This window comes from Temnothorax americanus, unplaced genomic scaffold (assembly GCF_048541705.1).
Source record: "Temnothorax americanus isolate GAGA-0224 unplaced genomic scaffold, ASM4854170v1 Scaffold6, whole genome shotgun sequence".
NCBI classification, from domain to species: Eukaryota; Metazoa; Arthropoda; class Insecta; order Hymenoptera; family Formicidae; genus Temnothorax; species Temnothorax americanus.
In genome coordinates this window covers 3326858-3354449 of record NW_027509751.1, presented here as the reverse complement: position 1 = coordinate 3354449, position 27592 = coordinate 3326858, and the positions used below count along the sequence as shown (strand labels likewise).

The 27592-nt window shown below is 40.1% G+C and overlaps 3 protein-coding genes and 1 pseudogene across 11 annotated transcripts; 2 read left to right on the top strand and 2 right to left on the bottom strand.

Moving 5' to 3' along the window:
* Positions 1–244: 244 nt before the first annotated feature.
* On the bottom strand, positions 245–3639 carry Rsph9 (Radial spoke head protein 9). Its single transcript, XM_077420681.1, has 5 exons — positions 3493–3639; positions 2221–2674; positions 1744–1909; positions 1240–1528; positions 245–1045 (listed from the first exon to the last, which is right to left on the bottom strand). The coding sequence occupies exons 2-5, from the start codon at positions 2445–2447 to the stop codon at positions 885–887; spliced, it is 843 nt and encodes a 280-aa protein (XP_077276807.1). The 5' UTR covers positions 2448–2674; positions 3493–3639; the 3' UTR covers positions 245–884.
* Positions 2930–3048, top strand: LOC143905351 (5S ribosomal RNA; annotated as a pseudogene).
* On the top strand, positions 3133–5542 carry LOC143905325 (ankyrin repeat domain-containing protein 49). 4 transcript variants are annotated; one of them, XR_013259166.1, is made up of 5 exons: positions 3133–3478; positions 3640–3800; positions 3899–4235; positions 4834–5142; positions 5216–5542. XR_013259166.1 is itself a non-coding variant. In XM_077420682.1 (4 exons), exons 1-3 carry the CDS (start codon positions 3334–3336, stop codon positions 4232–4234), a joined length of 642 nt encoding a protein of 213 aa, XP_077276808.1. In that variant the 5' UTR covers positions 3133–3333; the 3' UTR covers position 4235; positions 5234–5542. The 4 variants fall into 4 exon arrangements, 1 of the variants encoding a protein (XP_077276808.1); XR_013259165.1 differs by having other exon boundaries at positions 3149–3478; positions 4902–5142; positions 5234–5542; XR_013259164.1 differs by having other exon boundaries at positions 3149–3478; positions 4902–5142.
* On the bottom strand, positions 4278–27522 carry Mv (lysosomal-trafficking regulator mauve). Of its 6 annotated transcripts, none has more exons than XM_077420676.1 (36): positions 27388–27522; positions 23526–23787; positions 20480–20721; positions 19158–19243; positions 15739–18521; positions 15589–15648; positions 15127–15281; positions 14794–15038; positions 14547–14716; positions 13959–14477; positions 13664–13768; positions 13279–13588; positions 13037–13191; positions 12708–12929; positions 12286–12482; positions 11731–12180; positions 11305–11622; positions 11108–11227; positions 10823–11023; positions 10468–10728; positions 10014–10401; positions 9515–9948; positions 8968–9200; positions 8555–8889; positions 8151–8374; positions 7676–8082; positions 7550–7616; positions 7323–7473; positions 7100–7240; positions 6780–6997; positions 6522–6705; positions 6237–6401; positions 5991–6127; positions 5573–5811; positions 5191–5469; positions 4278–5104 (listed from the first exon to the last, which is right to left on the bottom strand). In XM_077420676.1, the coding sequence occupies exons 3-36, from the start codon at positions 20552–20554 to the stop codon at positions 4903–4905; spliced, it is 10236 nt and encodes a 3411-aa protein (XP_077276802.1). In that variant the 5' UTR covers positions 20555–20721; positions 23526–23787; positions 27388–27522; the 3' UTR covers positions 4278–4902. The 6 variants fall into 6 exon arrangements, with proteins under 6 accessions (XP_077276802.1, XP_077276800.1, XP_077276805.1 ...); XM_077420674.1 differs by lacking the exon at positions 27388–27522 and adding an exon at positions 26213–26584; XM_077420679.1 differs by lacking the exon at positions 27388–27522 and adding an exon at positions 26213–26584 and having other exon boundaries at positions 23551–23787.
* Between the last annotated feature and the right edge of the window lie 70 nt (positions 27523–27592).

Here is a 27592-nt window from a genome sequence, read left to right as displayed (position 1 = left end):
TTCTACCAGGATAGGCTAAAATAGATTGCGACGAATATTTAACGCGTTATATCATTATAATATTTAAAAAATTATATAAGAAATTAAATAATATTAAAATTGTATCTGTTTATGTGTTATTTTATATACAATAAATTATATATATGACACATTTGTACATCTCTTTTTAAAATATCTTTTTATAACCGAACTTTTTATAAATAAAATTATAAAGTTAATCTTTATATACAAAGTTAATCTTCTTTATACATGTCTTCACCATAATGCAAAATACGATATATTTATTGTACAATACTTTATTAACATTAAAATAAAGTAATGTAAATTATCATCAGTTTTTACATTAAAACGATAATTATAAATATGCAACTCTTAGAACTCGATCGTTTCTTCGCGATTCAAGCCGTGTTCCAACTATGAGCCACGCCAAATTTCCTCTTCGCGGAATCCCGACCGACAAATCGACGCGAGGACACACACGCGTTCCGCCAGAAAGCACGAAATTTAACATTGTCGCAAATTCGAGGACGTCGCCGAAAACGAACACAAATAAATACGCACAGGAATACGAGCGAACAACGGATTCTTGTGACGGGAAACGGACGTTAAGGACAATAGCGGCGCGTTACGAATTACATCGATGCGCGTATCGATTAACCGATCGTTCAACCGAATTGGTTTCGCAACTCTTGCAACTCATCGCGTTGCTTTGCTTTACGGACCACATATTGCATTAAAATAAACTAAATGACCGAAATGACGTCGTTTCTACATTATACATTTACGCTTGAAATTTGAATTATGTAGCATCATCTTTATTATATCAATGCCGTTTCCCCCGTAATAATTTATGTAATCTCGCACAATCGTTTGTTTATCTCGCATCATATCATGAACGGAAGATCTAGATTCTTCTTTCCGTGTCCAACGTATAAAAATCCATGATGAGGAGAGTTTAACTTGTGGAAGAAAGTCATTCCATGCCAATACAAGCTGTGCACAACGGCCAGACGACCGCCCAAGAGAAACTGCAAATTCCAACATTCTAAAAACAGAAATATAGATGTTGAATTATATATAATAGATTATTGACCAGGGACATAAAAGAAAAGTTAAATCAATGCCGTTCAACTTCAAACTTTATCGCTTAAAACAATGTTGAATATCGCGTTTATTTAACGCATTTTTTTTTTATCCCTGTCTTTGACATTAAAGTTTGCGTTTCCTCGCTGTGTATACCCTGAGGAACGTCCATGTCCGTGCTGTCCAAAAAGTCCAGCGCGTAATTGTAATCGGACCGGGACGACAAATTCACGTTCCACTTGTGCTTTGGCGGACGGGCGTGCAAATAGGATTTCAGATTCGCGGCGTCCACCTCGCGCAGGCCGCCGAAACTCGAATTCTCGATCACATCGCCGTTCGGGCACTTGAACCAGGCCCCTCGCGGAATGATCGCAGCATCCTCGGTAATCGATTCCACGGTGGCCGCGAGACGATCCTCTTCCTTCAGTTCCTTCGGCATAGGATCCTAAAACGTCATTTTTATATATCTTTTCATTGAGATTAGATTAAACTAGAATTCTAAGAAACTAGACCTCTAAAGATGTAAAAAAAAATTACATAAAATACTCTTAAGATACATTAATATTCAAAGAAACCGAATCGTCGCAACAAATTTCTTAAATTTCTCGAGTCGATTTTTCTCAGAGCAAATTTAAAGAAAAAGTCATTGTTCGCAATTACCTCGTAATAAGTCTTGGGATCCTCATTTGGCGGAAACGGTGGATTGACGTCGTAAACGTTCGTGACGATGGATGGATCACCTTCGAACTTATTAATCGCCAAGGGGCTCAGAAATCGTCCGCATTTCGTCGCTTTTGGCAGCAGTAGCCAATTCATACCATCTGTGCTGTAAAAAGAAACGTCAGAAATAAACGTTATTTCGATTTATTTTTATTTGCCTAAAACTAGCATTGAAACAAGAAAATTCCTTTTATAAAAGCAATTAATTTTTTTCTTCCGAAATCTGAGATTGGCTTTGCGATATTAACAATTTTTAACCAAATTAATTAACAAATTTTTTTTTTTTTTATTAATGTACAATATTTAAAACAAATTGTACGGACAAGTTTTATGTATCACAAACTTGTCTTTATCTCAACAGTACGTACATTTTTTCAAAGGGGCTTCAATTCGCGAAAAATTCAAAAAATTCCTTACCTGTAATAATATACCTGACCGTTCATGCAATCTTTTTCGAAACCGTACGCGACGTGATAGTCGTTCTGTATCCCATTGATCCTGCCCCAATAGTAACATTTTCGAAAGTGATTTTCCGTCTGCAAAATGAGCAGCGAATTCTGCAGCAGCTGCGAGCTTTCGGTGCTTACGCAAATACCGGCGCAGCCGAATATATCAAGAGTTTCCAATAACTTTAAGCAATCCATTTTGCTTACTTATAATAGCTTATGAAGACCTCGACATTTCTGACAATCCCTGACGCTCGAGATTGTCTCTTTTCAAATGTTACGTACTTACTAAACGTCATTTAAATGGTGTACCAAAAAGTCATGCATCCGATGATGACAGAGTTTATTGCTTGAATAATTTCTTTATTCTTTCTAGATTTTCCTACTCGGAAACGCTCAAATCGACGTTTCTGCATCATCAGGTTCTAAAAGAAAACGGACGTTATTACACTTTATAAATAATTATAAAATTTTAATGAAATATTCCATCCTGAGAATCTGAAAACATACAATAAATTCAATGTATAGCTATAATATTAAAGAAACTACAGTAGGAATCCGTTAATTATTCTTGCAAATCTGATTGTTGGATATCGGCAGCTTTACATTAAAAAATATAACAGATGTAATATGAAAATTGATGAAGAAGCGTGTCATCCCGTTGTAAGAAAGAGAATATCGTCAACGGTCAAATCACGTTTAACGTACAAGTTCTCGTCCGATCACTTAAGTCAAGCAACGTTGAGCGCGGTCAGTACTTAAATGGGTGACCGTTTGGGAACACCGCGTACTGTTGGCATTTCTTTTTTTTTTCTTTTTTTGTCTTTTCTTTTTTAAATGTAGAAATAATATGTTAAAGAAGCTACAGTAGGAATTTATTTTATAAAATTGAATTGTGAAGAGCCATCATCATCATCATTGATCATCATTGACAGATACGACTCTAGTGTTAAGTGTAGATTTGCTCCAATTCGCACGTGGTCAGCGCTCAGCTTCGTTGCAAGTTGCAAGCAGTTGCAAGCAGCTGCGAGACAGAGAACTCGCACAGCTGACAGTGAGTTTGAAGGTTTGAAACAAGACGAGCATGTCATCGGACGAGGAGAATGACGAATTGCAAGACCTGGAGGCGATACGCGATAAGATTCTCAGCAGCCCGCGTGGCGAGCATATGCAAATGAGCGCCTGGGAGGACGACGATGACGGTGTGGAGGCGGAACGTAATGCGAAAGGTTAGAATTCTCACCGCGTCAAAATTCTGGAAACTAACTGCATCTCGCAACTCATCGGAGGAGGCGATAAATCCCTATGTCTCCAACTCGAAAGCCCCGAGAATTTTTCTACGATTAATTTCGTGCCTGTATGCCTTTATAGCGTGTCTTTGTGCCTTCAGAACCTGATGCAAAGGCGATACTGAGCGCTGCCGAGGAGGGAAATCTGGCGAGAATTAGGAAATTGCTGAGCAAAGACCGTCTCTTACTGGACTGCACGGATAAGGACGGCTATACTCCGCTTCACAGGGCGTGTTACGGCAATAATGTGGCAGTTGTGGAGGTAGGTTTATGCGCGAAGAAGATCTTATTTCCTTCTCTCAGCATTTACAAAATTATTTAAAATGGTTCTCGTATATTATCGTGTCTCCGTCTCAACAGTATCTACTTGAAGCTGGAGCGAAAATAGACGCTAAAACTCAAGACGAATGGCAACCTTTGCACTCTGCGTGCTGTTGGAACAACACGGAATGCGCCGAGACCTTAATCGCAAACGGAGCGGACATTAATGCAAAAAGCAAGGGTGATCAGACACCTCTACATCTGGTTTCCGCTAGTTCGCACAACTCCCCGGCCCTTCAGCTTCTTTTACTGCATCCTGACACGAATCCCTACCTGGTTAACTCGAGCGGAGATACCGCAGATCAGATTGCGAGGAGGACGACAAAGTATTATCCTATGTACGAAATAATTGAGCCTTGCTTAAATGAGATTTAAGGTAAGCACTTAAGGATTTGTATAAATTGTATAAATGCAACTGTGTCTTAATGCGGTAAAGATTTATTTGATATACATATACATATATACATGCATTTGCGTAGAAATATGAGCAAGAAGAATGCAAATATTGGAAAACAATGATAGTTTGTATAAACACGTCTGTTGTTGTTGCATTATGTTACTCTATAAAAATTTTTATATATAAATTATATCAACAATGAGAGATATACAATCTATATGAATACATGATCCAATATAAAAATTTATATAAAAATATAATGCAGAATATATAATTACGGATACAGTTATTATATCGGAAGAATCGATAAAAATAATACTTCATATTGTTCATTTTTCCTCCAATGCGTGTCATGATTATGACTAAAGATAAAAAAGATGAATATGATTAGCCGAAACGAACACATTAGTTCTTAAATAATAACGCAGAATATGAAAAAAAAAACTTAATTACATCAATAAATCATATTAAAAAACGATATGAGAAAGCTACATGTTAACATAAACATTACAAATGTAATATATAAAATAATATCGTGTTTATTCTTCCAATCTATTTCTCTTTCTCTATATATAAGCTGTCTTCCCAGTTCGTTCCACATTCTTCGTCTTTAAATTGGGGTATGACGGGATAATGATTCTGCAGATTAGTATGACGTTAAGTTGACGAATTTCGGAGTACCGTTGCTGAGACGCTTGGATCCCTCCCAAATAAGAACGGTGGAGTCTTCCGTGACCGCGTACAAATGATGCTGATCCAGAGGCCACGCCACAGCGATTATCGCGCCGCAACCTCTCACGTTATTCGAAATTTCTCTGACCAACTGCAGATCCCAACTGCTCCATAATCTACGTTATACAGGGACACAGTCTTTCGTTCAATAATTGTTCGTAAATTTAATAAAGTAACATATGTGTGTATATATATATCGTACCTTATTATTCCGTTGTCTAAACCAGTTGCGACGACGTTGACAGAAACACCCTCCGGCGCGTTGCTGTAACAAAGTGCCGTTACACGTCTTCTGGATAAAATGGAGCCCACGGCCCTCGCGTTTACAGTGTGCACCGTTAATTCGGATTGATTGTTGGTCGCGTTGTCCTCTGATCTGGGAATGTCATAAGTAGCGGCTACATCCCCGAGCGTCTCGCTAATACACAGGAGATGTACAGCGTAACCTTGGTCACAGACTATTGACCTCACATATGTTAAGCTGTTTCAAAATAAAAATATACAGATGTGTGAGACTCATATAAATTGCAAATATAATTCTTTATCTCTCCACATGCTTAAATATGTAAGCTTTATTTATGTACCTGTTCAAGTCCCAAATAGCAATGATACCGCTGCCATCGCCGGAACAGGCAACGCTAAATGTCCGTGACAGACATATCACTGTCACCCGACTTCTGTGAGCCAGGAGTACCGTCGCAGACGCTGAACTGAATTCGATTTTACCCGTAGTCCCTACGGTATATGCATGCACTGTGATTCGGCCTGATAAATGCCCAATCCAAAGCTGCCCACAATCAGGAGTAGATGCCAACGTCGTAATCTAAAAAAAAGAAAAAAGAAAAAAAAACAATTGGGCATTATATATATTTAATATCCTATCTCAAAAGAGAGAAATAGTTTTAATAATCCTGCAAATGCAAGAAATTGTTTTCTTCTTTTATTATTATTTAATTCTTGCTGGCGTATTATTCATTGCGAAATGTGTGTTAAGATACTTACGGGATCAAGGCCTGAAGATTTAATTAGAGGCCTTGGCGGTTGTTCCTTCTTACATTTCAATCTAGCAATTCCATCTGTGCCACTCCATGACGCTAATGCGACACCCAATACAGACATACCGCTTAACATGCTGCTCCCTGATAACATAAAACGCTTTCATTCATATCTATATTTAAAGCTTCGAGTACAAATAGCGTTGCACAAATAGCGTTATGGTATGCAATAATCATGATATGACTCACTAACCTTTTTCTTTGGTATAGCCAAGAAGAAGCGTGGTGTAATTAGGCAAACCAAAAACGTCACCGGTTGCTAAAGGAACCAGAGAAGCTAGCGGAGTTTTGTGCTTAAGTTTCCAACATAATACAGGCTCATTGCCGGGCGCGCCCACATAATTTCCCCATTTTATACCTGCGATTATATCATACAGTTGCAACATTTAATTGATTTAATTTAATGGACTTAATACATAATTTTGTATTATCGTTGATCGATCAACAGTTTTAAGACGCAGAAAGATGCGATAATTACCATTGATACCTTCAATAACCTGCGGCGTCTGATTAGTTAACGATATATTGCCGATATTCTGTATCAATGGATGGGGAGCCCTGAATAATTGCGCGGGCGTTTGACCATAAGTTCGTACCATGGTTTCCCAGGCCTGACGTTCTAAGGGATCGGTTATCTGTTCCACGTCGAATCCGTAATAGGTCTAAATACAAGGAATTGAGCTGTTAATATTCATCCGTTCGAAGAGCTACGCTGTGATAACGTAAGAGCACGTACTGCGGGATGAAAAACATTTATAGCCTCTATCGCCGGTCTTCCTGTCTGTCTGAATCCAAAGACGAGGTCAATCCAATATGGCAATACTTCCCTCACAATATCAGATTCCAGCGCGGCTCTATGTGCCAATATAAATAGGCGTGCGTCGCCGGCGCACCACTTCGGTAATTCGACATCTCCAACTTTGTTACCATTTTGTCGAACACCGAAATTGAATCCTGTAACACACATGCAAATGTATTATTATATATTATTTATATACATATTATTTTATGCGCGCAATATTTTTTCAATATTAAATTCAATACACTGGGATTTACCCTCGAAGTTTAATAAAAATTCAGGCAAATAGAAAAATTCTGGTATCAATTCCTTCACGTCCGTTGTTGAATCGCAACTAGTTAATCTCCATGTGGTAGCTAATGCATGGAATGTCCGATCAGGAATATCAAAATTGTTATCTGTAAGTAAAAGCAAATTTTTAACAATAATCAACTTTTCGATAAATATCATTGTAAAAAGAATAATCTTTTTTGTAACTACCTTGATAACAAAGGAACATGCTAGTAAACGGTGGAAGCCGTACCAAAAAGTGTAATACAGTTCCAGAATTACTATAATGAGAGCCATAATGGAATGGTCCTTGATTTAAGGCAATTAGATTTAATCCTTCTGTTAAAGTTTGTTTCAAATACTGTATGAAAATAAAGTTATTAGTAATGCTACAACAAAATATCAAATAATAACGATTATTACTTTAAATGGCTTACATTATAATTATTTATATAGTGTTGCTCATTCTTTTTATCTTGCACAGCCATCGGTCGTTTAAAATTCCTGTAAAATACACAATATGTATTCGAGTGTATATGCGACATAATTCCCATATTATTTACCGATAAATTTTCGGATTGTTCAAGTCGATCTTCTCACTGACGTAATCCGCCAAAACAAACGGGAATACGGGATACTGCATTAAGTCATTATACGAACGGCCTGCCAGTTTGTTCAAGCAAGTTATGTATTCCCAATTAGTGAGCGCTCCACTCCTCCACAAGGCCAGAGCCTCCCCCAAGTCATCGCCTGGGATTCGCCTGGGTAAGTTGCAAGCAGACAGTTCCATCGCAAATTCGTCCCTTTCCTTGGACGAATTGAACGCCAACAGGTATGTTCTGCCGGTAATGAGAAAGATTTCGATGGCTCTCTCTTGCAATTGGTACCTTCTTCTGTGCAACTCTCGAATATCCTCGAGACGCCAAGCAGTACCACCAGCCACAGCCAAATCGAAACCACCCAATGCTATCTATAATTAACGATGGTTAAGAAGTTAATTGTAAAAATATAATTATGGAAAACAAAGGAATTGCTCACGTCTGTATGTAACGGCATATCGGGGTTGTCCGGAACGAAATACACGCACGTCTCGCCAATGAGGACTTCTCCGGCTAATTCAGCCCTAGGTGTAACTACTTTTGCCTGAGACATCTTACGTATTTTCTCAGTCGTGTGCAACCGTTCGATCAGAGCCGCAGTATTGGCGTCTTCGCGAGTGCTCGTAAATAAGTACGATAATGGCATCTCGATATTGGAAGACTCTGTAAAACATAAAATTTAAAATTTAAATATGGATGGAGAATTGATTCAATTTATTCAATTTCATTGCGTACGTGAATGTTAATAAGGAAAATATATTATATTTAAGACAACCTGAACTGACTACTTAAGACAAACTGAATGTTTTCCGTAACAATTTATGATAATATTTGTAGGCACACCTAATCTGTCTTGATATTCAGGCAAAAAGAATCTGTTGTCAATATTCAAGTGACATCTCTGAAGTCTTATTCTGACTCTCGCAGGGCCTTCGGTCGGATCCAATTCCCAATTTCTCGGATAGCTTTCGGGAAAGTGCCATGGCGCCCGTTCGTGTGTTAGTCGCTTAGCTATGTCTCTCCATCTGGCCACCGCCTGAGCCTCTAATGCCCGCGTGTGTTTCAACTGCTCCATCAATACTTTACGCTCGCGGTTTTGTTCCTCCACAACCGAACGCGTTATAGTCATGGCGCTCTCGATTAGCTGTTTCGCCAACGCATCGAATCTTTTGCTGATTCTAACGTAAAATTACATCGTTTTATTAACTTGTCAACGAAATGCTGATTTCCAGGATAAACATGACATATGCGTCTACCTTAAAATCGCGGGATAATTGTCGATACAAATATCTTGTTCTGGAAGCAAATCTCGACGTAACAAAGCTAATTCGTCGTTCCACACTTCAGGGCTCGCTTGCTCTATCCCTTTGGCGAGGTTCCATACGCGCAGGGCTTCTCTCAACTCCGCACACACTCTAGCATCGGCACTTGGCATCTCGTCCCGCTTTTGCAATAGGTCCCAGAAGAACACGGTAAACTTTTGCTCCATCTAGACATAATTTACAGATAATAATTTCATATTTTGCCTCTGTATAAAAGCGATCTTAGACAAATCCCGCTTTCGATCCCAATTTTTATCTCATGTATGCCTCAATTTTATAAGTTGATTGGAAAATTAAAAGTTGTGAATGAAAGAGTGTGAAATAACAATAGTAACTCGTTTCGGGAGCTTATACACTCCTACTTCAATATAAACAGATAATTTCAGGTAAAATGCGTAATATGGGAATACATATTGTATAAATTAATTTTAATTAATTAACTTTAATAATTTTATTAAATTAATTTCATTAATGTAAATACCTGTGGGTGAACTTCCAGGATACACGACAAGATTTCACGAGCTCTTGGTTCTTCCATTAGAGATCTAATGGCGTATATTCTCGTATTGATACTCTGATGCGGTTCCAGCAGCCACACCATAATTCTAGCTGTATGCTTTCTTAAAGCAGTTCTGACGGACCACGTGTTACTCCAGTGATTTTTCTTCTCCAGCGGACTGCATAGACCGTGCAGAAGAACGGAAAACAGTCTTCTCGTTAGTTGCAATTCGTTGACGGACGGCGACGCGTCAGCGGCCATGATAAATTCAACCGCGCGTGTCACAATAATACGAAAACGATCATTCAATTCTCCTTTACTAGGTTCGCGTAGCACTGGCGGCGAATTCGTGTGAAAGTTCGCGTAGCTGGACGAACGGGATCCATGATCGCTCTGCTCGCTGGACGTCGTGAGAACTGAAAGAATTTTTTTTAGTGTAAATACATAAGTATCGGAAACTTTGGCGCGCTGCAATCACTACCTGAGGTAAAGTAAGATGCCGAAGCCAAGTAGGATGCCGTACTACGTAAACGGAATCCCGAAGGATTCGACATTTTAGTCGTGAGCACGTCCAACTCTCCGTCGAATAACGCAACTTGGGCGTCTCTTATGGCTGTGCAAGTCAAACTCGCGCGGCACTGTAACTTCTCCGACAGTTCCATGTAATCGAGTATCATGTGTAAATCTAATACCGCTTGCATCTGATGATTTCCCGGTAATTCTAAAAGTTTGGTCGCGATTGCTACAAACAGTACATGAATGTCTCGGTGAAGGGACGTCGAGGTACCTTTATGCGCGATTGCGCATAAAGCTTGTGCCAATGACTCGATCAAGCCTTGGTCTAGAAGTACTTTCAGTGCACTCGTATTCTGGAATAAAAATTAATTTGTATGATCGTACGTCGAAGTTGCTACCGTAATTTCCATTCCCATTACCTTTGCTATTAGGTCAGTGATAAACGATATAATTGGCCTGGCTACGCTCGAATCAGAGGCCGCGGCCTTTGCAATCATTGCCATTAACGGCGGCATCGCCGCTAATGTCGGACCTCGTAGAGCTAAGTTTTCTAAAGCGACAATCAACGATTCGCTTCCGGGATACAAAGCTATCTGATTTCCTAAATGCATGAAATACTTTTGTTTTATAAATTTATTAACTTCTTCGTCGCTAGCGCGTTGTAGATAGGTTTGTATCACCTGTAAGATATCACAAGATACTGATGAAACATTTTATTCGCTCCGTGTTTCGATGGAAGTTATACGATATATGTTGCACTAAGAAATTATTTACCTTGATCAATGCTGTGCGTACGCGATTATCGGGATCATTGGCTAGAACTAATAGCAGTTCAGCTCTTAAAACGTGCTTCAGTACTAATCCAACTTGACAGTCTGGTAACACTCTTACAGCATCTCTCAGTAACAGTAACAGCCCCTCGCAGACTAAACCCTGACAGGCTCTTCTTTCATCCGCGTATGTTGATTGCCTTTCCTAAATAATACACGATGCATGATTCGAGTAAGTGATACGTAAAACTATGTTGTATACAGATTTTACATTTCTCATTATACGTACATTGCTTTGAGGATTGGATCCATCACTACCTGCAATCCCGGAATCTTCTCCGGCACTAGTATTATCCGATGACAGCACATTTTTACGGTCCTTCTTTTTAGGACTTCGCGTTTTTTGAATCTGGAAAAATTAACGATTAAATATAATATTCGTGTAATTTTCACAACCAAAGAAATTTTACCCTGCAAAAATCACACCTGTTCATTTGTCAATGCCTTGTTTAGTTTGCTATTCTCCACCATGCCTATCGAGTCATCGGAAATGACAATAGTATCGTTCCTTTTCGAATTCTTCTCCTTGAGTTGTGGCAACATAAAATAGATATTATGTCGCGAATGAGTGACATAAGTCTCTGAAGCTTGATGAACGAGGACCAGGTAATCAGTGATGGCGACCAAGTGAGCAAATTCGGGCGGTGCACCCATTAAAGCGCGCATCAATTCTACAATAGCAATTCCGGTATTCGAGTCCAATGTGGTATTCTCTTCTTCATGCATTTCGTACATGAAGTGTTCCTACGAAAAATAGAGATATTACTATAAAATATGTAAATCGCGTATTAATGTATATTTTATTGTGTGCAGATGTGTGTTCTTTAATGTACGAATTATTTTTTTATTTACCTTACACAAGGTAAGAATCGTATCCACGATACCGACCCTGTTTAACTGCGATGCGTTGAATTCACGATGTGAATGTTGATCTCGCAATAAAAGTAGAAACGCTTGCAACAGTAAATTTAACGTATCGTATTTAACCCACGCTCTCCATGCGGTAAGAGCGCCTTTGATCAGCCCCGGGTCTGTGATAACCGCTTCGCAATTCTGTGAGATTGAATGGTTACCGCTGCCAATATCTTTGATAATGATCGAGCTATCGCATGCCGCATCCAGTATCGCCTTTAGGATGTGTCTACCTGCATGACATCTAGACGATTCTAGAACACGCAGAATCAGTGACGTTCCGCCGTCCGATCGGTATTGGTTCAGGAGTTCTGAATCACTACGGACAAGATGCAGGACTATAGACAGAGCCAGAGCTTGTTCTTCCTCGGTGGAGTTTAATTCGACCACCTGCAAATATTCACGAATGTTTAAAAAAAATATGCAGACGCTTTTATCATTTCTTTCTTAATTAATTTTTATGTAAATATAAGGTATCTATAAAAATGTACTTACTCTCGCAAAAAGATATAAAAATACCGGTACACCGCCCACTAAAATCGCCGCAGGTACAAGACCTCGGTATTGCTGGCTCTCTAAACGAGTAGATACAATCGGAGGTATCGATAGAGGCGGTTGCTGCGATACTCTGTGCTCTGGGACCGAAACGACTCTAAAACCTGGTTGGCCCGGAAAGATACTTCTCACAACAACTATAAAGATAATGACAATAATAATACATAAATAAAAATAAATAAAATAAAAAATCCAAATAAAATAGAAATAAAATAAAAAATTAAATTAAATAAAAATTAAATAAAATTAAATTTAAATAAAATACAATAAAATACAAAAACAAAATACAAAATTCATATAACATTATGAACTGCACAGTCAGAAACACATCAGTGATGATAATAGTGATAAGTATAACTTACCAGCAGGATTAGCAATAGCTTGAGGATACAAATGTACGACGTTAGGATTTTGAGCCTCATAATTGAGAAGCAAATTATCTTGCAGCTCACTAAGATGCGAGTTCGTCGCGTCCATAACGGTATCCCAATCGATTTTCGATTCTGATACTACCGTCTCGACGGCGTGCCTCAGATAGGTACCACCATAAGATTTTCGCCGGCTTAAATCAAATTTACCTCCTTCTACAATGCACAAAAGTAAATGTTAAAGTCTCAAGTTTTGTATAGACACAATATTAGGCTGTTTAGGTACAGTTATACACATTTATTAATCATAATACATTGCTAACCGTATCTCACTTCACGAATGCCATTCAATGCGCCGGATGCAATAAGAGGCGCAAAATCAGGTTTCATCGTATTTAAAGTACAATCTGCCAAGTTGGTGTAGTTTGGTCCGAGACCTGCCAGATGCAATGCACGCTCTTTCGTAAATACTGGACATCTGCGAGTAACAGTTAAATAAATATAAATGATTCTGTTATATATATGTGTGAATTTTACTTGGATGCTGAATAACAAAATAAAATACCTAAAAATCATTAAATTCCCAAGGTACCATGCGCCAATACTGCTCGACCCAATTTGACCTAACAAAATACACGTAGTACCAGGCTTTCTCATCAGTAAACCGTCAAACGGTAATTGAGCATTGACTTCTTTCCAACCGTCCACCCAGAGCGTAACTTCAACCACAGCACTGCGCTTATTCAAGACAGTGTCTTTAATGTTTAAAGTCAAGTGGTGCCAGCATCCCGAAGGAAGCATGCCGTTTACCGAAGTTTCGGAGATCGTTCGGTTTGTCTTATCATCCGGTCGACTAAGTCGTAAGATTAATTTATCTAGAAATTATGAAATCAATGTCAGCGCAAGCTTTCGAGCTTTATTGATAATTAGCGAAGTTTAAAAATATATACCTGATCTGAGATCGAGCCAAGTTTCCAAAACCAACGACTCAAACCCGATGGACATCAAATGTATTATCGACGTTGGCATGGGTGGCGACACAGAACCTTCTACGACTAAAAGAAGGATCAGAGATCAATATTTGTTTGTTCTTTTCGTGACAATTTCATGAATACGTCCGAATAAGAAATAACAAATTTATTGTTACCGGTAAAATAAAACTTTTACCACGTAACGTAAGTGTGCAATTAGGGACAATAAACATAATTGTTCAGTGATTAATAATTGTTTTCTCTTTCTACTAACCATCCCGACTCCAGTCATCAGAAAGAATACCCCAGTCTGATAGACTCTCGCTGTCCGAATCAAGCAACGGGGAAGTGCTGTGAGCAGTCGCACGCCCGCCGACCGATAGCCCCCTTTCTACCCTTAACCACATGGAAGCGGAGCAACCGTGCAACCACACCGACCAAACAAGTTCCGGTCCGACGGGCAAGCACGTTGCATGTACGGACCATGGACTGCAAATTCCCGCAGCAAGATGCTTCTTTCTAAAATTGTTCACGAGATTCTCGGCTTTCTCTAGATTTTTGTGTTCCTCCGTCTGGATCTTCAGCGACGCTTTCGTGTCGTATTGCACGGGGAACGACAGGATGAAATTTGGCTGAGGTCGTGCGGCCAATACCAAGTGATATAATGGCTCCAGCAAGAGCAACAACAGTGGTTTCTTCACTTTGAAAAACGATAGATACGCGACTAACTCCGTCGATGAGATTGATTGCGTCGCCAATAATGTGAAAACTTCCAGTGCCGCATGCTGCAAGTCTGTAAAAATTCACTGTACAGTGTGCTAATATTTTGTGAATACATATACCTTCCACGTGCTAAAACTACCTTGATATCGCGGATCGTTATCCGTAAATACGTTTTTAAAACCATTCAATATCTTCATAATAGTTCCTGAGGCCGCGAGGGCAGCACAACTTGAGGCACTTTCCCGACAAGTAAGAGTGACCCTTCGCAATCCACCAGTTATTATTGATCCTCTCTCTAAATCTAAACCTCTGTGAAAAAGAATTTCATAAAGTAAAAATAATGTAATACATTAACATATATATTCGCAAAAGTGTTCAGGACTTACTGTTCACTGAAATGAATTAAAAGATCTATCGCCAAGGAACATAGAGCAGGATGCGCATTGGCGTGACCTCTTGGTTCTATCACAGGTCCAAGTGGGCTGCTGCTTTTCTTGGAGACGCTGTTGCTGGTATTTTTTCCAGGCACTTCGATATCCGCTTCATATCCATCGTCAGCGGTTACATATTCGCCGGTACTGCTATCTTCCGCACCGTAATCCGGTAGAGTTTCCAACGACACGGTTGGTAGCTGTAATAAAATAATTCCATTAATAAATATTTAAGGTTCTAGATTTTTAATAACTGATGTTGAGATTTAAAACATTATTAACACGTACTCTGGGACGCGGTTGTTGCTGTATGCTGTTTTCTTGCGCTGGCTTCAGCATAGAGACCTTCAAGACCGCGTCCACTATCACAGCTATTCCACGGCCAAGCGTTATCCCGGTATTCATCAGTGTCTTTCCTAACTTCATGACAATGTCACAATCATCTGCACCGCAGAATGTGTTTGTCGTTATACAAAATCAGCAATGGCAGCGGAATAATAGTTCAATGAAGCAAATATCAAATATAATTCCACGTGTAATAAGATAACCGGTCAAATAAATTCAAGAATGACGTTTACTATCCGCCTACGTTCTTCGAACTGTTTTTCTGACGAGTAAACGCGCGAAACATCTTCGGATTATAACGCCGCAGCTGCACGAGCGACTGATATACATGTATATACATACGTAACCGACGTGTGTGTCTGTTACGCTCTTTATTAATCGCATTCGTAACATAAATACACTTACCCAACGGAGATATCAGACAACACGTAATCAGGGCCTCGAAGAGCTTATGCGCCGATTTATCTGAAGAAAAAAAGAAATACGATACGATTCATTAATAATTTCTTAACAATAATTTTTCAGGTATTATCATTCCACATGTCGCAACTATACCTTCAATACTATCCGTGGCAATGCCCACAGTTAACAACTTGAACAAATGCAACGATTTCCCGGATACTGAATGCGCTGATAGTTCAGCGCGGAATTTCGGGCTGCACAGCGCTACTCCTGCGGCAGCCCTCCAAGCCGCGCTAGCCTGATGCAGGCTAAATTTGTCGTGCGACGCGTCCTCGTCGTCGCACACTTCGGTAGCCTCCTCGATAAGAGGGTGAAATTTCTCAAACGAATTCGAGATCGTTGCGGTATCTGTCGCATCAGTCTTATTCTCTAATTGTTCGCGGTGAATATCATTTTCAGGCAGTTGCGCTAGAGTATCGTCGAGATCTTCAACCGCCTCAGCGGTCTCCGTTCTCAAATCTTTCAGAGCAGATAATTCAGCTTCTTGATTGTCAGAATGCGTATTACGTACATCCTTCTCGCCTTGCTGGTCCGCTTTCTCACCCACTCTCAGTTCCTCGAGACGCTGTAAGCCGACGAACAATCCGTTCGTCTCTCTGTCGAGGGTTTCAAAAAGGAACTTCGTTGCCGGCGCCTCAATACTTTCCGTATTGTTGAGCTCCTTACAAATCCTCCAGATCTCTACGGTCGCGGTAACTTCCAGAAGACCGTAAACGCTCCTAGTGAACGCCGTGTCCGCTATTAGAGACAGTATCTCGTGCAGTCCGTTTATCTCCATGAATTTCTCGCACATCCTCAGGTTCACGATTAAACACGATATAACGGACATGCAGGATTGCAAAAGGAACCTCGCCGTTGCGTTGCCCTTGTCGGTCACGTAACGCGCTTTGGCACGCAGGAAAGTCGGATAGAAGACTTTGAAGAGAAGCTGCTCTCTGACGTGAAACCGAGAGCCAGGTGTGACCTTCAGCAGATGCGCCATGACTACGTAACAGAGTTTCGGATCGTCGGGGCACAGCAAGTCAATGTATAACTCCAAAAAGTCCCATGAGTAATTTGTCGGTTTATCACAGGTGTTGCATGTATCCGTCGTCGAGCAAGCGCCCAATTCTCTGAAAAGAGTACGCTCCAGGAACGCCACGGCTAGCGCATACGTCGAGGGGTCGCGTTTCCTGAGACAGGCGATAACGCTCGAGACAAGGGTCCTCGGCGGGAAGCAACAGCACGTACCCGCGGCGGTAATTATCCCGATCAGTCTTACCTGCAACTCGCTCGCGAATAGATGAGATTCTTTCAGTAAACTTGTGAGTGTCGCGAATAATGAGGAAATGCAGCACACTTGTTTATCGGCCACACCCACGATTGGTTGAGCGTACGGTGCTCCGAGCACGTCCGAGTGATGATGACTCTGAACGTGATCGATGCAGGATTTGTGTTTCGTTCTGTGGCACTGCGTGGCATGCGACAGATCACGGCGAACGCGCTTCAATCCGCTAGTCAGCGCGCCTATTATGTCGATTATCTTTTTGGCCCGTGCTATCGACTTCGCTGGATCGACACTGGGCAGACCGACGATCGCGAATATCGTTCTTTCGACGAGCCTGCCGTCTTGACTCTCGACGAAGAGTCGAAATAATTCGAGGAAATCCGAGAGCTTATCAACGTTGCTGCTACGCTGGTGCAACAAACAATAAAGAAATGTGACGATCCCGTAGATGGTAGCGAAGATGAATTCCTGCAGTAGCGAACCTTCCTCCGGCTCCAGCACGTTTACCGGCTTGCTGCAGGCATTCTCCAGCAATCTCAGAGTCATCGGCAGCAGGCCATTGTGAATCACCGCCGTGGTAGGTTCGTCGGCCCTCAAGGCACGTTCCAGAGCCGTCAACATCAGCCTGGCGGCCGCTGCCTTCAGTGTCGCGCTTTCCGTCCCGTTCAAACTGCTGCCGTCTATGTCAAACTGCAGCGACCAGAGCGTGTCCAGAGCAAATTTTAAAACCTGCACGGCTGGCGTTTGCTCAGCGGGTGTGTCGTAGTCGCGCAAGCCTTGCAGCAGTTGTATAATCAGCAAACTGATCTCGAAGTTACTGATATCGGCGTCCAACACATCGCGGATCCTTTCGTCGATATAGTCGCGCGGCGTTTTCCTTACGGGACGAGGCGGCAGCTCGTACAATTCAGCCCGCCACTTCTGCTCTTCGTCGCTCCTAACGATCGACGTGAAATATTCGAAATCCATCGGATTCAGACGAATCTTCAGCGTAAGAGAACGTGCTGGATCGATGCCATCCGTCAATGGCTCGAACTCGCTGCTCGTCTCACCCTCCGGTGTATTGCGTCGCGCTTCCAAAATCGACGACGGTTTCTTCGGTTTGTGACTGGCGGGTTGTTGGGTCTTCGCAGCACCGACGGCGTGCCGGCGAGCGAATCTCCTGCGCGAAGGTATATCGCCCTCATGAGAGAAACGCCTGCGGCCAGAACTTTTAGCGTTTTTGCGTTTTGCGTGCAGCACGATATTCACCGTATCGACGGTATCGTCGTTACAGTGAAATCTCATATACTGGTTGCGTATCGATGACTGGACGACGGCAGACTCGCCGTTAGACTTTTGCGTCGCGGCGGTCAAGTTGGCCTTCGAGTCGGTCCCTTCTTGAAACGCGACTTGATAGAGAGCGACCAGCAGCGTGACCAGTTCGCGACCGCAGGACAGACCACGTACACCTAGTAGATGCAGCACCGCCAGGTAACGCCATCCGCGATCCTGGACCAGATACTTCCGCAGACCGATCAGCTCACCGCCGTCGTTTCCGCACAACTTGTGCACATCCGAAAGTAATTCGCAGGCCACGAGGGTCGACACACCGCCAACGCCAACCGAACTGAAACAAACAGATGTGCTTGATGTGTACCTATTTTTTTTACTATCTCTTTTACTATCTCATTTTTTTACTATCTCATTCAATAATTGAGTTATCAGATGTGAGTTATCAATGAGATACGACAGTTACGTACATATTTGTTATTTCTAGTAGCTCATGTGATACCGCCTTTTACATTGAACAATAAAGAAAGGAAAACTTCGTTGTCGTTAGCGCTTTATCAGAAAGTGATTCACAACAGAATACACAATAGCAGGTCAATGATTTTTTATACTATGTATGTATGAATATTGTAATTAACACGCTAGTAAGTTTAATCACACACACACACACACAGGTATTTAAAACATTTAAATAAATAAATACAATTAACAAGCGTGACTGGCAGAAAAAAATTAAACGAGCTACCAGATCGAAAGTCAGCTTCTAGCTATAATAAAAATTCTCAATTGCAACCGCAGAAGTGCGATCGAATTTTCACATTGCGGTTGAGGCAAGACAGTGAGTCATAAAAATAAACGCGTAATCGAATACGTTTCCTAGAAAGTATCGCGTCAACTTTACGAGAAATATTGCGCAAAATTCGCACATAATAATAATAATAAATGCATTAATATAATAATATGAGATTCTCACCAACAAGACAGAACATCTTTTACGTCTTTGCCTTCTTTAATTTGCGCGAGCAATTCCGCCAGAAATATATCAAGCCACGACGATTTCTGAAACAATCATTGTGATATCAATGTTTGTCGGAGTATTTATCAACAGAATTTGTATGAAACGAGCAAATATCTTTTGTAAAAAAAAGAATGTATTCGCAAAACCAGTTATGTAGAACTCATACAATAATTAATACTAATTATTCAATCCGTAAACGTGAATTCGGCAATTCAAAAGATACGATACGATATTCGTAAGAAAAAGCCACGTTAAAATATTACTTCAAAGAGAAAATTAGTGAATAAATGACTGTACTCGAGATAAGAAGAAATACAGACATTTTGTTCATTTACTTGCCAAAATTGACAAAGATAATTTTGGCTCGCGTCTCTGCGCGATATAGTAATCAACATTTTAGCGAGCATAAAATGAAAAACATAACGATTAAGCATATTGCAAAATGACATACTTGCGGACCGCTGTTTCTGATATTCACAATTTAATAAAAAGAAGCCTTATAGATATGAAACTGGAGCACTCCGAATTTTAGCTATTCTTCACCGACAGAAATAGGGATTGTTGTCTAACGATCTTTTAATGCATGCGTATGACGAAGTCTGTTTACTGCAGACATGCGATCGGGCACGTACACGCGTGATTCACGATGGAAATAACCGTCCGCAATGAAAATATGTCGTTCAGAGAAAATTACACAATTGAAATCTCATAATTGCTAGAAATTATAATTTAAAAATAGATACATGTGTCACATTTTGTTAGCGCATTTCACATAATTGTATCCAATTATATCTGTTTTTTTTTTTTTTTTTTTTTTTTTTTTTTCTATTATTATACGAGAGAGACATTAAATAATGCGGTTTTTCGATCAGTTGAAAAGATTGAAAAGATTGTATAGCCGAAAAATGTATTATTTCGACGCCCTCCACGAAGTATTGACGAGCAAGGCGCAGATAACTTGTAAGGCATCCGTTTCTTTCGTAAGCCGCTACAGTGCGGTATCTTCGGTCGCGGAAACAATCCAATTACAATGCAATAGGCTTCGAGGCTACAATTAAATGTTGTTGAACTTGACAAAAATAATTTATTCCCATGCTACGCGTTGTATCAATGTATGTACAACGCGTAGGAAAAAGATTCCTTACCATAATAAACTTATTATGGTCGAATCTTGTTAAAATTAAACGACAAAAATTCACAAAAGCTTAAAAAAGAGAAAAATAAGTAGAATTCCGAAAATCAAGAGAAAGCATTGTTCCCGAAAACTGTGCTAATACCTCGTAACTCTGGGGTTCGGCGTGGATAAAGTGGTCCCATAGAACTTGTAGTTTATTAATCGATACCGTAGACATCCCTGAACCCCGTTCGTCACGCTCCTTCTCGTCCTCCTCCTCTGGCTCCTCGGTCTTCAACCGCGCATCTTCCTCGTAACTCGCCACCTCGTCAAAACTCAACCATCCGCACAGATTGTCCTCGTGCTGCCTTTGACGTGCATCCTTCGACCAAGTAACTTGATCACCTGAAAGACCGGGATTCCTCACTGAGTAAACCAACACGTGTTGAAATACATGATCGATATATGTCTCCCGTCTCGTACGTCACTGTCGGAAACTGTGTGTGAACCCGGTATACTTTGTACGTTGACAAATAGAATTTGTTTCACATTTTCAATACATGATCAAGGAATACATTATATGTACATGATGATATACAAAAAGGACCGGTGTTTCAATGACACCTGAATTTAAACGCTTTGCGAAAACAAATCAATGGACCGCAACTTGTTTCAATAAAGTAGTTGGTATTTTTATTCGACTTTATTCAATCGTATTCAGATCGTCGCGACTGTGCAACATTGTAGCGTATTGCAAATCCGATCCCGACCCGGGAGTGTCGAATGTGTTTACCGAACGCGAATACATGGCTTACATAACATCCCCACGTATTCGCGATTGACCACCAGTTTGCAATCTTCCGCGGGGAAGATCGGAAGTTTCACGGAACCTTCACGAAACGAAATCGGAAAGCGGTAACCCCTGATTTATAAAACTCCTCGATAACGATCACTGCCGTCGCTACTGCCGCTGTCGCCTCTATCACGGCACCATCGCACCACTATTGCCGATCCCACGGAAACACGAGCCGCGCGGAGGATCGCCGCTACAACCGCGATGGCAGGATCTGATCTACCGCTACTGGCAATTCTTATCTGTCGACTTGCTCTCATGCCGCTTACGACAGTGCCTCGTTATCGCCTTCACGGAGCATGTGACAATCCGCTCATAAATCTCACAACGAGCGAGAGAGAACGCAAAGTCGCCCCTCTCTGGTATAAACCCTTCTCCTCAATTCTTACAGAGCCACCCGTTGAAAAATACGACGCGACGACCAGGCTATTATCGTTTCAATTATAGGCAGAATTCGACTTGTCAAAGTTAGAAAATTAAAATCCATGCGCCTTTCGCTTCTAGACGATAAGCTTCCCTCTGATCACTGTTCGTTCGTTCGCCATTCAAGTCTAGGGATTGAGAAACTGATCTTAAATACGTCGTTAAAATATGATGATAACAATATGATGTATGAAAATTAATACTGCAGAGTATCGATTACGATTCTTGGTACATCCTGCTATCTTTGATATACTATAACGCGCTCACGACCATGTTCAGCGACTTAATATAATGATTCGGAGACATTGATTTTATTTGCAATGCTCAGCAACAAACAGTTCGTTATATCAAATAATTAAAAATATTATATGATATCTTAGGGAAAGGAACAATTGCGATGGCATGGATATGGAGTTATGGAGAAAGCGCGGATATAATATGGAGAATGAAATTGTTCGATAAAATTATAAAACCAATAATGTTGTATGGAGTAGAGATATGGGGATACAGAGAAAGGAAGGAGGTAGAGGTAGTGCAAGAGAGATACACAAGGTGGATTCTAGGTTTACAAAGATCTACCCCGGGGTATGTGGTGAGAGAAGAAATGAAAAGAGCGAAGATAAGAATTGTAGCGGGATGCAGAGCGGCAAAATATGAAAAGAAAATGAGAACTGATAACGGAAATGTAATTCTAAGAGAATGCTGGAAAGGGGGGAAAAAAGGAGAAAGAAAGCAGAGAAGATATACAAAATTGGTCGACAGAAAGTAAAGAGAGAAGAGAGTACATACAGAGATGCGGCATGAGCGAGGAAGAACTGATAAGGATAGGAGATGAAGGTATTGATTGCATGGTGTCAAGAGACAGAGAAGTAGATATGCAGAAGAGAGCGGAAAAAATTGAAAACTCAGCGTGTGAAAAGCGTGTAAGGATTATAAAGATGTCAAAATAGGATGGCTGCCTATAGATATATCAAAGATGAAAAAAGAAGGAAAAGATAAGCCTAATAGCGAGAATAAGGTGTAAAAATGAGACAAAAGGGAACATGTATTGGATGAATGAGGAATAAAGAAAATGTAGACTATGCGGGAAAAAAAACAAAGATATGCGACAAGTAAGTACGAGATATGAAAAAGTGGAGAGTTGGAAAGAAAGAGAAAAAAAGAGAGAGAGAGAGAGAGAAAGAGAGATACTGTGAGTGACGATGGAGCAGGATATGGATGGATGAAAGGTTTGAAAGAGATAAGATTAGAAATGGAGAAAGAAAAGAGAGTAAATAGTTCAAATGTAAAATTCAAAATATAAGCATTGCTTGAGTAATTTATAAGCAGAATCGTAACAGCGAAATGTAAAAACCGGAAACAGGATTTGACAAATGTATAGTTGTGTAAAATATGGCAGGCTAAACTGCTATGTAAGCACCAGAAGGTGAAGCATTAATAAATACTATTATATGATATCTTAGGATATGCAGATAAGTACGTTAAAGAAAGAAAAATTAAATTGCCTGCATTTCGCAAATAAAATCTTGGATTACAAAATTAATCGAGGAATCAAATTCTAATTGTATGATTTTATAATATTTCCGATACCAGTAAAATGATAAATAATTTGAAGTCCTTTTTCAGTTTATAATTCTATCCATTGTATGCAAAATGTCTCAAAATAAACAGGCCCAATGTTAACGATCCTTTTGATATGATTCAAAAGCAAAGTCAATATTTTTCCTCAGAGAAAATGTTGATGGAGATTCAAATTCATAGTTTTGTAGTTTATTAATCTAAAAAGTTTAGTTTCCAAAGATCTCCTGATTTTCCACTGTTAACTACTATTTGTCAGAAAGAAAATTCGATTTGTACAATTTGAACCGCTTATTCGGGGACACTTTACAAAATTTATATCATTATATTGGAGATATAGAAATCTCAGGCTTACTTAATAAAAATTAGCGTTAAATTACGTTCGTACGAGCAAGTCGAACACGATGTCTATCCGCGCACGCCGATGAACGAGAGTACACTCCTCCTTGCTCGTTAGTTCGTGTCTCCGGCTCGAGTCTTCAGCTGGGGGTGAACGTTGGATATTAACTATCCGCAACGAGGAAGGGGAAATCCACGGTCGAGCCTCCGGCGCCTCCAATCGGTTTTCTTCCACGACGAAAAAATCGTGGTTCAAGCAGCGTCGGCCCCTCGCCAGTCTATCGACAAATGGAAAATGAATCAACGAACGTGTCGCACGAATGCGATGTATGTGATGCAAATGATAACATGCAATTGATCTAGGAAAAAACGTAGCGACAAACTTAGTCGCGACTGAGCGGCAATGCGCGTTGCATCTCGATAATTGATGAAGGAATTGCCAAACGGAAGAAAAAAGAAAAATCATTATCATTTGCCATAAATCATTCATTGTAAATATCAGAGATGATTAATCTTTAATTTCTCCGTTATCTAGATTTAATTTTATCAATAAATATGATCAATTAAGCGTTATATATATATCTTGTTGAGCTGTTTCTCTTTTTCAGCTTCACGGCATCATCGGAAAAAGGGACAAATCGCTAATTTATAATTAATTATGTAATTTAACGATTTTTTAATTATACAGAACATAATAATTTTATGCATACGCTCCTGGTATTATCGCGGCGACGTTTTTCCATATAGCTAACATAGATAACGACTGATGTTAGGCGTTGTTCAGACACAATGCAAAATATCGCATTCTCCCACCCACGATATTGATGAACAATCCCCAACAATTCAATCAGTAAACACGGGAATACGATAACCGGCAAACAATTGAGAACAGTTCAGTGGACAACAGCCGCATGTGGCACGATTGTCGATCAATCTTTGGACAAACTCGCGCGGTCGGCTGGTTGTTTTATGGTGACCGATTATCTTAATGAAGTTCTACGCTCCGTCGTGCTTTAATTAGCCCCTCGCCCTCAGCAGTGCGATAATAACGTGTTAAAGATGTGAGTAATTTTTCAATGTCCTTCTCCGAGTGAAGTAAAACGATAAATCGACAAGACTCTCAAAGAAGATCATCGTTTCTTGACCGTTTTTATAGAGATCTAGACATGGCGAAATATAATATACATATAGGTATATATTAATATGTAGAGAGAGCTTTCACAATTCTACTTAAAAAAAACCGCTGTAATTTTTGTGGATTCGATCTCCGACTGAAAATATAAAATCTTACCCCAAATAAAACTCTCCATTGTTGCGAATGAATTCTTTCGCGAGATTTCTTTCACGCATTCGCGCGACGTTCGATATTAGCTCGTTAATTCAGATCGCACCAATCCCGACATATGGTTTTAGTAAGCGACAAGTAAGCGACGAACCTTATTGCTTTTTTTCTTTTCGCGTTCTATAATTACTTCATCGCCTCGCGGACTTTTCGTGATCAGCGCGCGACGTCGATAAATAGCGGCATCGCCGACGACGATAACGATAACAGCTGACCTTCGCTACTCTCGTCTCGTAAAATTGACAATTAAGAGCATCCATTTCCTCGCGCTCTCTTCTCTTTTTCACGTTCCCCGCCATCCGTTCCTCGTTTGCGCGGTGTCGGCCGAGATTTAGAAATCCGCTCGTTTCCCAATCGCGTTTCGTTCACTTCGTTTCATCCTCGGTCTATCTTTCCGAGCCTAAACATACATCGATCTCATTTCAAACACGAAACTATACTGTTCACAGTATCCACACGAGTACGTTTTACGCCTGTTCCGTTTAGCTACATTTTCTTTTCACTTTCATGCCCATTTTCCATATCAGCCCAACACGTTTTCAATTTGAATCACGTTCCCGCCATTCGTCCCTCATTCGTGCGACGTCGAGCGAGTCCTCGTTTCTAGATTTCTCTCACAAATCCTTTTAATCGTATTTCATTCACTCGAATCTTCGTTTCATTCCTCTAACAATCTTTCTAGATTTCTAAAACCTAAACGTACACCAGTTTTTATTTTAAATTGCATAAAGTATGAAAATACATATTGCTAATGTGAGCGTATGTCGTGCCTTTGCCTTTTTAGCTACTTTTCTTTAGGTACTTGCGGACTATTAAATTCGTAGTGTCAAATTATACTCAATTTTAGTCATTTTTAACCATTTCTATCGCCACTGCAGCTCCTACTCAATATGTCGTTAATGTAACTAAACCAATGTTAATTTAACTAAATTAATGGAGTTAAGATAATACTGTTTTATATTAAAATAATATAAATTTCGATACACATTATATATAATAGTTAAAAATGACAAAATGCTATTATTTAACTTAAATTATTGGTTCAAAATTTCACCCTTTAATATTTAACTGCACTCTTGTGTTTATTCCTAAAACGTCAATGTATGATTTGAGGCAGTATGAGCATCTTACTCCAAGTACAGCGAGCGTCAGAAAAGAGAAAGCCGAGGCAAACGAGCTGCGATTCTGGTCTAGCGAGTTCCATTCTCCATGCGTTACAGATGATTACGGAAGCTACTCGGTTCAGCTTGTCGATTCCACCTTGCGCATGTTTTATTTCTTTTCAGTTTCACGCTCCGAAGGGTATATAAATACGAATACGAATATATAAGAAGCGTGGGAAGGACATAATTTAAACCTACGTGTAAAATTCGATCAGTATAAGCTTGTTTTCTCAACCGCGGTCTCTCGCAGTTTGCTCCCTTTCCCCGAGGAGTTTACAATCTTCGTTCCGCTTCGAGAAAACGTACGACGATTCGCGTATAGCTAAGGAAATCGGAGTCACGGACTTCACGTGTGCAATGTGCGGGAAGTATTCGCCATCAGGTCTTCGCTGCAGAACGGTCAGGTCGACGCCAGGAATCGGCCGTGGGGTATATACTCGTCGCCGGCGACCCGTCGTCGACGTATGTACCTTGGAACGCGACGTTACTCGAGCCTGGCACGCCGTTTAGTGGTTAGCTGTCACCCGGACGACAACAACACACGCCGACTCCATCGCTGCGGCTCCGGGCTCCGGAACGCAGCGCCGCCGCGCCGCCGCGCCGCCGCGACCCGCGACTCTCGCGCGAAATATTTTATATAGTGACATCTCAAAGCATTACCAAAAATCTAGAAATTTCTGTGTAAATTTCAGCACAATTCTCTTACTGGTTTAAAAGTTATTGTAATTAAAGATGTATTGGAAGTATTTCAAATACATTCGGAAAGTGCTGTAAATTGTTTCTAAATTAAATTAAAAATACTCTGTAAAATTTAAAAGTTATTTAAGAGTTATTTAGGTTTAAAGTTGATAAAATTAACATTATCCCTTATAGAAAATCGACACTTTCCTGTAAATATAAATAAAATGTAAATAAACCATTAAGATATTTCTTAAACTTTTTTTATGTGTAAAACACACATACATCATTGATATTCTGTTTTAAGTTTCAAAATTTTTTGATACAAAAAAATTTTTTTAATTGTTTAAACAATACTAATTATTTAAATAACAAAAAATCATACTCAAACTGTTAACGGTAATCCCTTCCGACATATAAAAAATTTTGAGTTGATTATTTATATAAATAATCGTATATTAAAAAATTTTGTATTAAGTTTTTGAGAAGATAAAATTTGGAAATTAAAAAATTAATAATACATTTTCTGAATTCTTTTCTCAATTTGATGAGTTTCTTTCAGCAATTACTATAAATAAAAATATATTTTATTCAAGGGAATAAAAGAGATTATTTTGATATTTCGATTTGTGTATATCTAAATAAAAATATTGTTTGTTACGGGTTGTGTAATATAAGTAACATAAGATACTCACGATCGCGGACGTATTTATTCTCGTCCCGCGTCCGCGTGCGGCCTCGCGCATTCGTCGTCCTCAGGGTGTGGAATTGAAGATGCCGACGAGGATGGCCGTTCGACTCCGCGCGCGCGGCAACCAGCGGCGACGGACTTTCAAATGGCGAGTGCCACCGCCTGCGCTTCCCGCGCGACCGGCGTGGTAGGGAAACGGCGCGGTCACG